At 46.9% G+C, this 17,424-nt stretch overlaps 1 protein-coding gene across 1 annotated transcript in view; it reads right to left on the bottom strand.

Moving 5' to 3' along the window:
* Window positions 1-17,424, bottom strand: part of LOC126248860 (CD82 antigen) — a 105,556-nt gene that overhangs the window by 47,579 nt on the left and 40,553 nt on the right. Inside the window, exon 2 of the mRNA XM_049950296.1 lies at window positions 16,030-16,224. Within this exon, the coding sequence (XP_049806253.1) occupies window positions 16,030-16,224 (195 nt within the window). The remainder of the gene's footprint in view (window positions 1-16,029; window positions 16,225-17,424) is intronic.

Here is a 17,424-nt window from a genome sequence, read left to right as displayed (position 1 = left end):
TAAATGAAAGGACTGTCCCTTCCAGTTGCCATTTGAGAGTGCAAAAGTCTGGGAGGTAATTCTCCGATGCAGAGGGTCAAGCATAGTGCTTAGCAAAGTGCTCAGGAATCACGTTTGTGTTGCTTGATAACACGCGATTTATGTTAACACCAGGAGCACCTGTTGGGGTCTGGTACCCGAACACACGTTTGACCTCTGCCCAGGCTTGGAAAGGTGACATCTGGCACCAAATGGTGGACACATATCTGTCCCAACACTCCCGCTTCCATTGATTCATAAATTGGTGAACGCAGGCATGGAGCCGTTTAAAGGCTACGGGTTGCTCCAGGGAAGGATGTCACTTATGTCGCTTTAGAGATCACCGATGCTCCTTAATTGCTTCAGCTACTTTCAGCAACCACCAAGAGACTGCCTTTTGCCAGGGGCACCCTAAAGAGCAACCATCATGTCGATGTTACCGTGTGGGGGGGGGATTCAACGGTAACTGCAGAGGTTAAAGTTTCCCAGTCCACCTTGTTTAAAGCCCATCTGGGCAGGCGTCTGGGAGCCTGATGCCGGGGCATTGACAGGAAGATGGGGAAGTGGTCACTACCACACAGGTCGTCATGTGCTCTCCAGTGGATAGATGGGCGAAGTCCTGGGCTGCAAATTCAGAAATCAATGGGTGAGTAGCTACTGTGAGACACACTGAAATGTGTAGCGGCCCCAGTATTTAAGAGGCAGAGGTTGAACTGAGACAGTAAAGTTTTGACATCTCTGCCCTGGCCAGTAAGCACGGTGCCACCCCTCAAGGGGTTATGAGCATTAAAACCTCCCAAAAGTACAAAAGGTTTAGGGAGTTGATCAATCAGTGCAGTTAATACATTCAGGGATACTGCTCCAGCTGGAGTAAGATATACATTGCAGACACGTTATTTCCTGTGACATCCTTATTCTGACAGCCACAGCTTCAAGAAGGGTTTGAAGGGGCACAGTTTCATTACAGACTGAGTTTAGGACAAAAACGCAAACTCCACCTGACAGACAATTATAGTCGCTACGGTTCCTGTAGTATCCCTTATAGCCACAGAGAGCCATGCAGAAAGCAGGTGTAAATCTTAACAGTTGCCGCAGCTCAGCCAGGTGGTGGAAAAAACTGCCCCAATTCCACTGGAGGATGACGTCATCGTGAGACTGGGAAGGCATGGAACATTCAATGATAGCGAGATCTAGGTCCTCAGCGGACGCCAGACTCTCCACCTTGTCCGCAGACTCAGAGCTTATAGGCAGCGGTGGTGTGGGTGCCACTGCAATTCCCTTGGTCTTAGGGACCTTCTTTCTGGATTTCTCTCACTGATCCTTGTGTTTCCTTGGCTGGGAGGACTTCACTGATTCAGTCTCCAGGACGGAGGATGAGCGTGAAGCCCTACAACCAGCTGCTTTTGGGCTCTTGAGCCTCTGGTGGGTGTCATCTTTCCCACTAGCAGAAACCTGGGAAAGGGTTGACACAAGGGACCCCTTCCCAGTGAGAGGAGCCGAAGACGACTTACACTTCTCTGGCTCAAAAGTGGGGACTGATATCCCCGATGGTTGGGTGGGGTGTGGGGGGTGGGTGGGGGTGGGGGTGGGGGGGAGGATGAGGGGGTGCTCCCGAAGTAGGTGGTGCGGGAGAAACAGGGAGGGAAGTGCCCCCCACCGTCAAGGGGACAGAAGTAGTCTTCTGGTTCTGAGAGGCAACAGGAATGTGAGGAACTGATGGGGCAACGACTGTTCCCGTAGCGGCGGCATAAGAGGATGTCATAGCCACATAATGTAGGCACTCAAAGTTCCTCAGTGTAGGTCAATTGGTCCAATATCTTTTATTCCATGATTTTCCTCTCTTTCTGTAAAATCCTGCCATCTAGCGAGCAAGGTGAATGATGCTCTCCTTGAAGTTCACACAGACGGGAGACGAGGAACACAGTGTTTGGATGTGATGGATGCCCACAATCTCAACATGTGATGCTGGAAGTACAGCAGGAAGACATATGGCCGAACTTCCAGCACTTAAAGCACCGAATCGGGATAGGGATATATGGCTTTATATCACAGTAGTAGACCATCACCTTTACCTTCACAGGCATTTTCATCCTCGAAAGCCAAGATGAAGGCACCGGTGGCAACCTTATTATCCCTCAGACCCCGATGGATGCACTGGACGAAATGAACACCTCACTGCTCCAAATCAGCATGCAGCTCATCGTCAGACTGCAAAAGAAGGTCCCTGTGGAATGTAATACCCTGGACCATATTTAGGCTCTTATGGGAGCATGATGGTTACAGAAACATCCCTCAACTTGTCACAAGCGAGTAATGCCCTTGACTGGGCAGAGGATGCTGTTTTGATCAAGATTGACCCTGACTGCATTTCAGACAAGGCCTCCACCTTCCCAAACTTGTCTTCCAAATGCTCCACAAAAAACTGAGGCTTCATTGACATGAAAGATTCCCCAAGTCTCGTACGTACGAGGTACCAGGGCGAATAAGCTGCACTGCCATCCTTAGCCTGGCATTCCTCCCATGGTGTGGCTTGGGATGGTAACGATTTGGGGTCATATTTCTTAGCATTGAAGTTGGACACTGCATGCTTAGAGACTGCTGGCGGCAGACCACCAGCAAGAGATGACGTACTACACTTCACTTCATGGCGTGTCATCCGCCCTGATGCCACCCACTCCGACCACCCAGCCTCAGCAAGGGCCACCTGACAGGATGGCCATTTCCGGGAGTCCCGATGCCCCAGGGAGACGGGCATCCACTCCATGGCATACGTGGGGAGTTAACCTCACAGCCATCAGCAGAGTGATCCCTGTGTGGTCAGGGGCTACAACCAACAGGGTACATGGCAGCCCCACCACAACAGACTGGCTACCGTGCTGGATATGAGGTGCAAAGAATTCCATGGTCCTCGTAGACACACGAAACGACACTGCATAGTGGGTGGAGGAAAACACACCCAGGAAAATGTCCTCCCTCAAGAGATGAAGGATGAGTGGGACTGCAATGCCACGATGAGAAGTGGGCTAAAGATCTCAATGCACGATGGACACAATGCACCATGTAAGGCATACTTCCCCAATTGACTCGCTCTTTGGGAAAATTTTGAAAAATGGAGGTCAAACCCTACAGGGGACCACCACATAAAGGCCAAAAGGTGTGAGACTCCTTTTAGTCACCTCTTACGACAGGCAGGAATACCTTGGGGCTATTCTAACCCCCAGGCCCGCAGGGGAAACTGACAACGGTCCACTATTTTGCAGCAAGGACTATGGTGGTTTCTGTACCCAGCATGGCATTTGCCACATTCCAACACCCCCCTTCCATCCACAATCAAATGGAGAAGCCAAGAGAATGGTTCGCACTTTCAAAACTCAGATGAAGAAATACCTCCAGGATCACTCCACCAATGCATCATTAATTATTTTTTTTGAGCAGTTACAGGTCCACACCCATCGGAGACAATAGCCCTGCAATGCTTTTCCACGGATGGCAGCCAGGACCATCTTCAGCTTGTTCATATCAACACCACAGCCAGCATCACTGCTGCCTGCACCCAAGTTCAGCCCTGGGACCTTGGCTTGGGGGAAAGGATTTCACCATCAACCAGCCTGGATTCCGCAAACAATCATCCAGCACCGGGGCTAGAAGGTTCTCGGGGTGCAGTTTCCAGACCAGGAGGTTCTGTGACATGCTAATCAACTTTGTCCCTGACTAGTTTCCCCAACAGTCATTTCTGTCCCCCACCATTACCAGTCACCTAGTTCCTATCCTATCCCAAACAATACAACCACAGTAACACCAGACTTATACATTCCTTTTGCCCACAGCCAGCTGATCAACACCTCACCCCAACAAGAACGACTACCCCAGATGTCGTCCTGCCCCAGAAGCTGCCCTTCCCGGACCACAAGTAATTCCAGATGAAGATGAAGACATGCCGCTGGTTCCTCCTGCTCCACCAGCTCCACTGTCAAGGCCCACACTGTACAACCTTTGCCCCAGAAAGGGCACTTGTTCGTATGCTCCTGTGCCCCAAGTCACCCACGCCACTGAGGAGGATCCCATTAATGTGCCGTTCATTCGCAGCAGATGCTTCCCCAAGGGGGAAGGGGTGCGATATACACCACTATCACATCTCTGTACCGAGCAGCGGCACACTCCATTGCATGCGGCCGAGAAATACATCGTTGGCCACACTTTTCCGTGCGTGGCCTGCTGCTAACATCCCTGGCTGCCTTCTTGTGCACACACTTCAGAACACAGCGACTCGCCACCAAAGATATACAGCGACCTCAGCCGCAAGCTCCATTAACTATGGAACCTTACTTAACACTGCTCCTGATGCCTACAAGCCAGTTCTCATCATGCTATGTTTCTACTCTACAACTCTGAAGCGCTACTCTGTAGTGGACCTGCTGTTCGATGTTGATTCAGCTGTGCTCTGGACTTTGAATCGAAGTGCTATACTGGAACTTTCATTTCAACATTCCCTTGGCTTAGTATGTCAACGGACTTCTTATTTCTGCCAGAATTCTGCATTTCACTTACACTTCCTGGACATTTGTATAACCACCATCAATTTATATAATTTTCCACAAAGTGTTCGTCTACAACTTGACACTTGGTAACAGAATTATTTTTACCAGAGTTGTGTCAATAAATCATAGAACTGTGATGTATTTATTGTGCTATTCCTAGTTATAACACACTGGTTACAAACTGTTTGAAAGAAAGAATTTGACAACGATATGGTATTCTGGTTAATTAATTTAAAATAAGCACTAGCAAAATAATTACTTTAAGTATCTGTGTAAACAAATTATGCTGAGAATCAAGTTGACACCAGTATAGTTCCTCCCCCCTGATTAAGACTTACTTTACACTTTGCTCCTACAGGAAAGACAGCTGTCATGCAGGTTCTACTTGAGTTAGATTATAAGAGTACCTACTGAACTCACTTTGGAAGCAGATGATTACTCTCCTACTTCCAAGAAATCAAACCAGATTTCCAATTCAAAATCAGGCTACACTGTGGTAACTTACTGAAGCAGTAAAAATCTTTCCCGATAATTGAAGGACACTCAGATTACTCTCTTTGAGGATTTTTGTACAATGGTAGAAACTGGAATCCTGTGCACCACTAAATGTTAGTCAGCAAAGGTCTCAATTATTGGAGCTGCTTTACTGGGATAGGTAAACAACACTCTCCCTTTGGTAAAGCAGTAACCATCAGTTACCTGGCTTTGCCGAAGATCCATCCAGTTGACTCATGCGTTGTGGTTGTTGAAATGGAAAGATCAACTGAACTCTGGAACTTCTGTCACTATCTCCAAATGATAACTTACAACAACAAATCTTTTTTCCCTTGCTGCAATATTCCCATTTTGCATAGGCTCCTGAACTTTTACATTTTACTTGCCATTTCACTTTGGTTTCATTGCTGGCAGTCTGTAAAATTATGTCTGGCACCTGCATGTGTTAATTTGTGGGTACCTGTGTAGGTGCAGACAGCATTTGCTGCAGCAGCAGCACCATATCTCTGTTGGGCTATATAACTTTACAATAACTTTATTCATGACTGACGAAAACACTGCAGCTAAAAGTGGAAATGTATTGCTATTATTATCTTCACTGCTTCATCATAAAACATTTGCTTGTTAACCTTTGGTTCTTATTTTTACCTCATAAGTAAACTCAGGACATCCACTACTCCACGCAGTTTGGTTGTAAGGGAAATTGAAGGCTAGCAGATTGGAGGAACATAATTTCCTTAGCTGGTGTGCAGCTGATTCATCAAACAACCAACTATGATGTGATGCATGTAAATACACTGACTGTCACCAAGTTACCTCTGATGACTCTTAATCAGTTGTCTATCTAAAGCAGTTTAACTCTGTATTATTTGAAAAATACAATTCTGGTGAAGACATATCAGAATGAGACCTACTGGAAAATTCCCAGGGAAATTAAATTTATCGGTGAAGGTCAGATTCTCAACTTCTATCCCACCATCTTTCACAGCACCTGGAGACTTGTCCACTTCGCTATGGTGTGCATCAGAGCAAGTTTCTGCTATCCGGGAGAAAGGGGCTTTGTAAAACCTGGAGACAATGGATAGCTCTTTCTGTAATCCTGTTTAATTAATTGTAGTGACTGCCTATTTTCGTGGCTTAAGAGATTTCTCATGATGGCATGTTTTGCAGCACCTATTGAAAATAAACTTCTCAAAAGTTCAGGCCGTAAGCTTCACTTTAAAAATAATTCAGTGGAACTACTACAAACTCACAAAACTGAGGAGTCTGTGCAAAGCTGTTGGGAATGAATGAAGCAAGTAGTGGGCTGTTTGGGTAACAAGTGACGCTTCAAGAGTGTTGAGCTTATCAAGTTCATCGTGAGTGATCAATGAAGTTGTTCTCCCAGTATGGAAAGCTTTCAAGAAGTTCTAATACCTTCCTCTGTGCGAGTGTGAAATTCTGCTTAATCTGCCAGTTTTCCAGGCAAGTCTTGCAGTTTAGTGGGCGTGCAAGTGCTCAGTAGGAGGAGGACGCGCTGCAGAGCATAGAGCCATTAGGTAGCTGAAGATAGTGTTTCTGTGGATACTTTAAGTGTGGCTTTTTGCTTGTCCTTATGCATTTTTTACTTTTGAACTGTTATCTTGTTTTGTTTTTGAAGTATATTATTGAGTTGATAAAATCAGTTGTGTGTAGTACAGAGTTACTTTGCAGTGTATGTTTCCCAAACTAGGCAGATGGAACAGAGTGTCTCAAAATAGTTTGACTGCTACAGCACATTTAGTAGGAGTGACAACTTTAACCCAGTCTTGTGGGTCGAAGCAAAGTTGGCAACCTTTATTTAGACTGACTTAAGGGGACACAGTCGCGAGGGAACTCCCATAAGGAATCAATGCTAAAACGAGCAAACGTCAGGTACACTTTCTGAAGTAACTAATGGAGATAAAGACTTGAAACTTTTACAGTGTACAGCTGAAACATCATTCTCAAATCACATAAAAAATGGTTAATGTATTTTATATATTTCATGAGTAATCATTTTTTTGTTCTATAAGACAAAAAATTAAAACACCTTGGAGCTTGTAAATCTGTTACTGGTCTATTTTATCTAATTAATCATCGTTGTATTAACAAGAGATACTGTAAGACTGATGTCTGTAGCAGTCAGTTTTTGAGAAAAGTGTACCAGAAGGTAAAAAAAAAATGTAGCTTTGAGAAAAATGCTATTAAAGTTTTACATGCAAGAAAGTAATGTACACTGTCATACAGACACACTTTTAAAACATTCCAGGGCTATACAGTGGTTGGTTGGTTTGGGGAATTAAAGGGACCAGACTGCTACGGTCATCGGTCCCTTTTCCCAAATACAAAGAACACCCACAGAGAATAAAAACTATTAACAGAATAGATCACAGATGACACAGAACAAGAGAAACTGAGACAAAGACCAGACAAGACGAACTAAAATCACACAGAGTGTGACGGTGGTTGGCCGACCATAGAAAGAAAAAAGGAAAAGCCAACCACAGAGAAACACATTAAAAACTCAGATTAAAATCGTAGGCCAAAGGCCAGAATCAACACAAAACAATAAAATAAAACAAACACTCAGATTAAATGATAAAATCCCCCTGCCCGAATAAAACGTAAAACTAAGTCAGCCATAGCGGAGTCGTCTGTTAAAAGGGCAGGGAGCGTATCAGGCAGCGCAAATGTCTGCCTGACCACAGCTAAAAGGGGGCAGGCCATCAAAATGTGGACCACTGTCAAAGCCGCCCCACAGCGACATAGAGGAGGGTCCTCCCGGCACAGTAAATAACTGTGTGTCAGCCGGGAGTGGCCAATGCGGAGCCGGCAAAGAACTACTGAGTCCCTGCAAGTGGCTCGCAGGGATGACCGCCACACAACCGTCGTCTCCTTGACAGCACAGAGTTTATTGCATGTTGTCAGTGCGCGCCATTCATCGTCCCATAGCGCCAAAATTTTGTGGCGGAAGACTGCCCGCAAATCAGTCTCTGGGAGGCCAACGTCCAGAGATGGCTTAGTGGTGGCCTCTTTCGCCAGGCGGTCAACATGTTCATTACCCGGGATACCGACATGACCGGGGGTCCACACAAAGACCACAGAGCGGCCGCAACGGGCAAGAGTATGCAGAGACTCTTGGACGAGAACGAGGGAAACACTGGTCGAGAGCTCGTAAACTGCTAAGGGAATCGCTACAGATAACGAAGGACTCACCTGAGCAGGAGCGGATATACTCTAGGGCACGAAAGATGGCGACCAGCTCAGTAGTGTAAACGCTGCAGCCATCCTGCAAGGAATGTTGTTCGGAATGGTCCCCTAGAGTTAGCGCATACCCGACACGACCAGCAACCATCGAACCGTCAGTGTAAACAATGCCAGAGCCCTGATACGTGGCCAGGATGGAATAAAAGCGGCGGCGGAAGGCCTCTGGAGGGACTGAGTCCTTCGGGCCCCGTGCCAAGTCGAGCCGAAGGCAAGGGCGACGAACACACCATGGGGGTGTATGCAAAGTAGCCCGGAAAGGAGGTGGAACAGTGAAAACCTGAAGCCCAGAGAGAAGCTCTTTGACGCGGACCGCTATTGTACAACCAGACCGGGGCCGACGTTCTGGCAGACGGACGACCGATCGCAGGAACAGGAGAAGATAGTTTGGATGCCCGGGCAAGCTTAAAACATGGGCAGCATAAGCGGCCAGCAAACGTTGGCGTCGTAACCGCAGTGGAGGGACACCTGCCTCCACTAGTAGGCTGTCCACAGGGCTGGTGCGGAAAGCACCAGTGGCAAGGCATATCCCGCTGTGGAGAATTGGGTCCAGCACCCGTAACGCAGATGGGGATGCTGAGCCATAAGCCAGGCTCCCATAATCCAGACGGGACTGGATTAACGCCTGGTAGAGCCGCAACAGGGCGGAGCGGTTGGCGCCCCAGCGGGTGTGGCTCAAGCATCTCAGAGCGTTTAGATGCCGCCAACACGTCTGTTTAAGCTGCCGGATATGAGGCAGCCAAGTCAACCGGGCATCGAAAACCACCCCCAAAAACCTGTGGGTCTCCACCACAGCAAGAAGTTCATTGTCAAGAGAAAGCCGCGGCTCAGGATGGTCCGTTCGGCGCCGGCAGAAATGCATAACGCGGGTCTTGGCAGCCGAAAACTGAAAACCATGCGCTACAGCCCAAGATTGCGCCTTGCGGATTGCGCCCTGTAGCAGACGTTCAGCAGCTGCAATGCCAATAGAGCTGTAGTAAAGGCAGAAGTCGTCAGCATACAGGGAAGCGGAGACAGAATTTCCCACGGCCGCAGCGAGGCCGTTAATGGCTATTAAAAACAGGCAGACACTTAAAACAGAACCCTGTGGCACGCCGTTCTCCTGGACGTGGGAGGAACTATATGAGGCAGCGACTTGCACGCGGAAGGTACGATACGACAGGAAATTGCGGATAAAGATCGGCAGAGGGCCCCGTAGACCCCATCCATGAAGCGTAGAATGGATGTGATGAAGTCATGTCGTATCGTACGCCTTCCGCATGTTGAAAAAGACAGCGACCAGGTGCTGACGGCGGGCAAAGGCAGTATGGATGGCCGACTCCAGGCTCACCAGATTGTCGGCGGTGGAGCGGCCTTTACGGAACCCACCCTGAGACGGAGCCAGAAGGCCCCGAGACTCCAGTACCCAATGCAAGCGCCGGCTCACCATCCGTTCGAGAAGCTTGCAAAGAACGTTGGTGAGGCTAATGGGGCAGTAGCTGTCCACCTCCAAAGGGCTCTTTCCCGGTTTCAAAACGGGGATGACAATGCTCTCCCGCCATTGCGACGGAAACTCACCCTCGACCCAGAGACGGTTGTACAGGTCGAGGAGGCGTCGCTTGCAGTCCACTGAAAGGTGTTTCAGCATCTGACAGTGGATGCTATCTGGCCCGGGAGCGGTATCAGGGCAAGCGGCAAGGGCACTGTGAAATTCCCACTCACTGAATGGAGCGTTGTAGGATGCAGAAGTGTGGGCGCGAAAAGAAAGGCTCCGACGTTCCATCCACTCTTTAATGGAGCGGAAGGCCTGGGGGTAATTCGCAGAAGCGGAACTCATAGCAAAATGCTCTGCTAAGTGGTTTGCAATGACGTCAGAGTCAGTACAAACTGCTCCATTCAGTGAGAGCGCAGGGACGCTGACAGGTGTCCGATAGCCGTAGACGCGTCGAATCTTGGCCCAGACCTGCGATGGAGTGACATGGAGGCCAATGGTGGACACATACCGCTCCCAGCACTCCTGCTTGCTTTGGCGGATAAGGCGGCGGGCCCGCGCACGCAGCCGTTTGAAGGTGATCAGGTGTTCAATGCAGGAATGTCGCTTGTGACGCTGTAGTGCCCGCCGGCGATCTTTAATCGCTGCAGCGATCTCAGGCGACCACCAAGGCACAGTCCGCCGCCGAGGGGACCCAGAGGAGCGGGGAATGGCAGATTCGGCGGCTGTAACGATGCCGGTGGTGACCGATTGAACCACCGCATCAATGTCATCATTAGAGAGAGGCTCAAGAGCGGCAGTGGAGGAGAACAAGTCCCAGCCAGCCTTATTCATAGCCCATCTGCTAGGGCGCCCAGAAGAGTGACGCTGTGGTAATGACAGAAAGATCGGAAAGTGGTCACAACCACACAGGTCGTCATGCACACTCCATTGGACAGACGGTAAGAGGCTAGGGCTGCAGATCGAAATGTCAATGGCGGAGTAGGTGCCATGCGCCACACTGAAGTGTGTGTAGGCACCATCATTTAACAGCGAGAGATCGAGCTGCGACAATAAATGCTCAACGATGGCGCCTCGACCTGTTGCCACTGACCCACCCCACAGAGGGTTATGGGCGTTGAAGTCGCCCAATAGCAAGAAAGGTGGCGGCAATTGGGCTACCAGTGCAGCCAGGACATGCTGCGAGACATCACCATCCGGTGGAAGGTAAAGACTGCAGACGGTAACAGCCTGTGGCGTCCACACCCGTACAGCGACAGCCTCTAAAGGTGTCTGGAGAGGGACAGACTCGCTGTGCAGAGTGTGAAGGACATATATGCAGACACCACCAGACACCCTTTCATAAGCTGCTCGGTTCTTATAATAACCCCGATAGCCACCGAGGGCGGGGGTTCGCATTGCTGGAAACCAAGTTTCCTGGAGAGCAATGCAGAAGAAAGAGTGAAGGCTGATAAGTTGGCGGAGCTCAGCTAGATGGTGGAAGAAACCGCTGCAGTTCCACTGGAGGATGGTATTGTCCACGGCTGAGAAAGGCGTGACGGGACTGGGAAGGCAGATTACGCCGCTGGGTCACCTGCCACATCCGATGGAGCACCCGTGCAAGTGCTATCCATTGCGTCTGAGGGATCAGCGAGATCGAGGTCCTCAGCGGACGCAAGGATCTCCACTTCATCCTCAGATGCAGAGCTTTTAGGTAGCGGTGGAGTAGGTGCCACCGCAGGTGTCTTGGACTTACGGGTCTTCAAAGTCGTTTTCTCTCTCTGTTCCTTTGGTTGCCGTTGGTGAGAGGGCTTATTGGAGTCAGTCTCTGGGACCGAAGAGGATCGCGAAGCCCGTCGACCAGCGACCTGTGGCTTCTTCAGCCACTGGCTGGTATCTGCTGTGCCGCTGGTAGGAACCTGGGAAAGGAGTGACCCAAGGGATCCCTTCCAAGCGAGAGAAGCCGAAGAAGACTTACGCTTCTCCGGCTTAGAAGTGGGGACTGGTGTCCCCAAAGGTTTAGTGGGTGCTGCTCCCGAGGTAGATGGTGTGGGAGCAACAGCGAGAGAAGGGGCCCCCATTGTCAATGGGGCAGGTGAGGTCCTCTGATTCTGAGAGCTGACTGTATAACATGCAGCTGAAGGAGCTGGAGCAGGAGTGACAGTGGAGGCATAAGATGACATCATGCGCACGGGATGTAGCCATTCAAATTTCCGCTTAGCCTCAGTGTAAGTCAGTCGGTCCAGGGTCTTATATTCCATGATTTTGCGTTCTTTCTGTAAGACACTGCAGTCTGGCGAGCAAGGGGAATGAGGCTCTCCACAGTTGACACAGACGGGAGGCGGAGCACATGGAGTATCGGGATGAGATGGGCGTCCACAATCTCGACATGTGAGGCTAGAAGTACAGCGAGAGGACATGTGACCGAACTTCCAGCACTTAAAGCACCGCATCGGGGGAGGGATATAGGGTTTGACGTCACACCGGTAGACCATCACCTTGACCTTCTCTGGTAAGATATCACCTTCGAAGGCCAAGATGAAGGCACCGGTAGCTACCTGATTCTCCCTCGGACCCCGATGAACACGCCGGACGAAATGTACACCTCGTCGCTCTAAGTTGGCGCGCAGCTCGTCATCGGACTGTAAAAGGAGATCGCGGTGAAAAATAATTCCCTGGACCATATTTAAGCTTTTATGGGGGGTGATAGTAACAGAAACATCCCCCAACTTCGTAAAAGCGAGCAAGGCTCGTGACTGGGCAGAGGATGCCGTTTTTATTAAGACTGACCCTGACCGCATCTTGGACAAGCCCTCCACCTCCCCGAACTTGTCCTCTAAATGTTCGACAAAGAACTGAGGCTTCACAGACACAAACAATTCCCCGTCAGCTCTGGTACAGACGAGATACCGGGGCGAATACCTGTCGCTCTCATTCATAGCCTGTCGTTCCTCCCATGGTGTGGCGAGGGAGGGGAACGATTTGGGGTCATAAACGTTACCTTTAAAATGGGCCCTCGAACGCTTAGAGACTGCTGGTGGCTGGCCACCAGCAAGAGAAGATGTGCCACGCTTCATTGTGTGTCATCCACCCTGATGCCACCTACTCCGACCAAGGGCCCTTCCCACGGGCGCCACCCAGCCACAGCAAAGGCCACCTGGCAGGATGGCCATTGCCGGGAGTCCCGATGCCCCAGGGAGATGGGCATCTACTCCTTGGCATACGTGGGGAGTTAACGGCGCAGGCATCAGTAGAGCGATCCCTGTGTTGTCAGGGGGCTACAACCAAGAGGGTACATGGCGGCCCCACCACAACGGACTGGCTACCGTGCTGGATGTTAGGTGACGTGGTCCATGGTCGCCGTCAGTGCAGAAAGTGGCCCTGCACATCGCTTGGCAGAAAGTGCACGCAGGAGCGTATCCATGCCCTAGAGATGTAGAGCGGGCAGGACTGCAACGCAACGACGAAAAAGCTGGCGAAAGTTCTCAACCCAAGATGGACACAATGCACCAAGTAAGGCGCCCTTCCCCAATCGGCTCGCTCTTCGGAAAAATTTTGAGATATGGAGGTCAAACCCGACAGGGGACTGTCACAGAAGGCCGAAACGTTGGAGACTCCTTTTAGTCGCCTCTTACGACAGGCAGGAATACCGCGGGCCGATTCTTACCCCTGAATCCGCAGGGAGGGGCTATACTGTGGCTCAGCTTCTTGATCTTTATCTTCTTTTCTTTGATCTTCTGGCTATCCTGGCCTCCTTGGTAGCATTTCCTGCAGAAATATCAGCATAACGGATACGGTCCATGTCAATCTTTTTCAGTCCCCTTTCAGTATTGATACCATCCTTTGTTCCCAAGAGCCTTAATACATCAGTCTTCTTTGACACACCAGCATCGAAGCACATCACAGCATCATGAACACTAAATTTTAGTGTTTCTTTTCTAACGAAAACAGTTTTTGGTAGCCTTGTCCAAATGACAGAATTCAAACTTTCATTTGGGGTTTGAATTTTTCCATGGTGACACTTTTTCAAGAGCTCTTGTTGGCTAAGGTCTCTGAAAATGGGTTTCACAGCTAGCAGGATTTTTTCTGGGATTGAATGTTTGTGCTTATAGCTGGAAGATGTAGCTGGGTTGTTGAATTTGCACCAGCTGTCAGGTCCCTGTGGGCAAAGGTTATGTTGTGGTTCCTCATCTGTTGAAATTTTATGAAAGAATATAGCCCAGATGGCACTCCTCATTGCTTCTACATTGTTGCAGTTATTTCTAATGGCCATACCATAATAAGTCTGGATCCTGTCTATTTCAGCCTTTACCACCTAACTTTTTTTCCTTACATATCTTTAGAAGTCATGATTTCATTCTTTTCTGAACATGTCCTATATATTCCAGTTTATTAATTTTGAATCTAGGCCCATACGGTTTATCTTCTACCACTTTCTGATAAGCCTTACTGTCCCCGTCCCCAAGATAGTCTGTATAAAGGATACCTCTTGACTGCACAGACCTTTTGAAAATGTTAGCAACTCCAGCCACTTCCATGCCTCCACTAGAACCATCATAGTCTTTTTTGCACACATGTTGTATAGTGGGATTTTTGCTACAGATGTCACAGAACTTAGTAATAATTTCAATATCCAGAACCTTCCCAGTATCAAAAGAAGTTGCTACCACAATGCCATTTAGGGATGTATGCCCACGTTTCTGCCAACTGCAATCAAAACCAGCAGAAATTTGCCTTGGGTCAGATTTCGTATCATTCAACTGAACTGCTTCTTTGGCTGCTTTCAACATTGTAGATTCACTTATCTCAGCTACAACAGCACCAATAGTCTTGTTGTAAACAAGAAACTTTCTTGGAGGTGGAGGAATGTTCATCACTGCACAAAGAACAGCACCTGCACTTCGCCCTTTTCCAATAGATCTAAGTGCATACACTAATCTTATATTGTTTTCATACAATCTGCTTCTTGTTACGTGGGATGACATTGTATTGGCAGTACAGCTACATTCCAAACATGTCAAAACTAAATTACAAACAATTCCCTTGGTTTTCACCGTATCTTCGTGCAAAGTAACGTTTCCACCACAGTTTTTACAATTTGTGTGTTTTTCGATAAATTCAAGTAATAACCTGTTCACTTAATAACCTCATGGAGATCAGAATGTTTGTGCCAGTAACAACAGAAACACTGTTCACACCACATATTGCATTGTCACGCATTTTAGAGGCACTTGGAAAACCGGCAGCACCTAGAAGCTTCTTCCTTGAAGCACTGACATTCGCACTGACTTCACTTTCAATGTTATTTTCTGCCCTCTGTTCAAAACTAGTAGTTTCGCGGTTTATTTTTACATATTTATTTCCACGAAACTTAGGCTTATATCCAAACTTCCTTATTCTACCCATTGTGTTATAAAGTTTCACAAAATCATTACATTTGTATCACCAAAACGTAAACAACTACGATGAAGAAACTAACAAACGATAGTCGACAATGCAGACAGGCTGGCAAACATCAGAATAACAATTCTCTCTTGCAACCCAAATAAAGAGTATTTATATCCATGGAACATAAATGATTGTTGTATTATAGTCAATGCTGACTACTGCGGAAGACACAGCAAAAATGGACGTGGCCCTAGTTACCATGCTTCACGAACAAATTAATAACTCCGAATCTAATAATCAGATTAGTATGAAACAAACGGCATTTTGTAGCGAAATAATTGGAGCATAGATTAAGACTAGAAAATAAATATATAAAAAAAGATTTTTTTGAGCCTGTTCGCGACTGTGTACCCTTAATAGTGTAGCAGAGCAGAGGATTAGTCAGGTCCACCAATAAATGTTTCCAACTTAATCTACGAAGTAACACATCACACATTGTTTAATAGTAAATGGATTCTGGCCACAGTCATGAGTAGTACTTAGCACGAAGCCGTGGAAATTTCGTACTAACCAGTTATTGAGCATTGCCTGTCTAACTCTTTGATCAATCAAAGGGGAGACATACGTTAACAAGTATATTTGTTATGGATTTGGTTTTTTTTATCAATGTGAGCATCATAGCGATGTTTAATATACTCAGCCAACAAGAAACTAGTTTTTATTTTTCAATTTCATTATATTAGCATAATCAACTGTGACTGTTATGGGAGTATATCCAGCAGATCACATTACAGCGAAACAAAAAAGGAGAGAGAGAGAGAGAGAGAGAGAGGAGAGAGAGAGAGAGAGAGATACTCAAAAACAGATCTAACTTACCGATACAAGCATACAAGGAGACTCCCTGTATGCCCCACAACAGCCCAAAAATGCAACTATAAATATTAGTGCACCAGCTGCGAGTAGAATGTATAAGCCTGTGTAATAATTTCCATCATCTTCAGTTATGCTCAGGTATGATGTCTTGTCAGTGAGCAGTAAAATAGTAAAAACCAAAATTGTCAGTCCCACCAACTGGAAACAAAATCAAATCACACTCTTTACAATAATAAAATGGCATTCATAAGTACAATGTACATACTATTTTACATTAGCACAATGGTAACTCTCAGCTTCCTTTCCGTACAGTTCTATAAAATCTGAAACTTTTTCCCACAGTTAACATACTGAGCTAAAAGTCTGTTACTACATTATATATAATAGTATACTACATACTGAGGTTCAAAAACTCAGTTTAGAATTTTTCTGGCTCACTAACAGAACAGATTATCATTCTCAATAGTCTTTAAAAAAGGTAACACTATTTTTCTATGACTGGAGCATATAAAGGAAGAGAAATTTCCTTAAAAGGGTCTAATCTAATCCCATCTCTGTCATTAAATATGAAAAAAATTCAACATATCCTACCTTTCTTGGCGACAGGAATTCTAATAAAAGAGCAGATGTCCGAATAGTAAAGAAAGCACCCAGAATGCCGCACATTATGCCTACTCAGCCATGTACTGCAAAGTAGGAGTATAAAGACTACATTTCTTACAATATGAAGCATTATATTCAGCTTCTGGCACATGGTACTGCTATTAGTGATATCTTCCCTCTAAAATATTCACTTGGATACTTTGATTTTTTCAGCACATTATTTCTAATCCACTGCCTCTCAACTATCACATTCGTAAGATGACTGCCACTATTCTTGCAGTAAAAAGTTCGGACATTTCATGAAAGTGGTAGGCAAATATTACATTGCTCCCAGTCTAATGTCATGGGTTCTAACAGACATCCCCACATATTCATTCCCTCATGTGATTTTCTGGTATAAAAAATTCATAAAAATTTGCAGTCATGAGGAGTAAATGAATCTATTATGAATTTATTAAGGGTTTATGCTGCCCTAACCTTGTAGAAAAGAGTAAATTACTAGAAAGCATTCTTTTTTACTTTAGTGGTTGTAAGAAGTAACAGGACATTATGATGTGTTGTCTTTACTCTATTGCTTTTAAATTTACTCTTTCATTCTACAGATTAACAAGTACAATGATTTCGTGTAAGTATATTTTAACACTTTTGCAACTCAGCCCGAGTCTGTCTCACGTACTGGCTACTAGTCAGTGGGATCCAGGCTCCATTACAAAAGTGTTATGTTGTGATACTCCTATGGCAAGTGCTGACAGGCAGGAGTATTACTAAATTATCAGTTAATAAGTCATGGCTGTA

Source organism: Schistocerca nitens, chromosome 3, assembly GCF_023898315.1.
Source record: "Schistocerca nitens isolate TAMUIC-IGC-003100 chromosome 3, iqSchNite1.1, whole genome shotgun sequence".
NCBI lineage: Eukaryota > Metazoa > Arthropoda > Insecta > Orthoptera > Acrididae > Schistocerca > Schistocerca nitens.
This window is presented reverse-complemented; position numbering and strand designations above follow the sequence as displayed.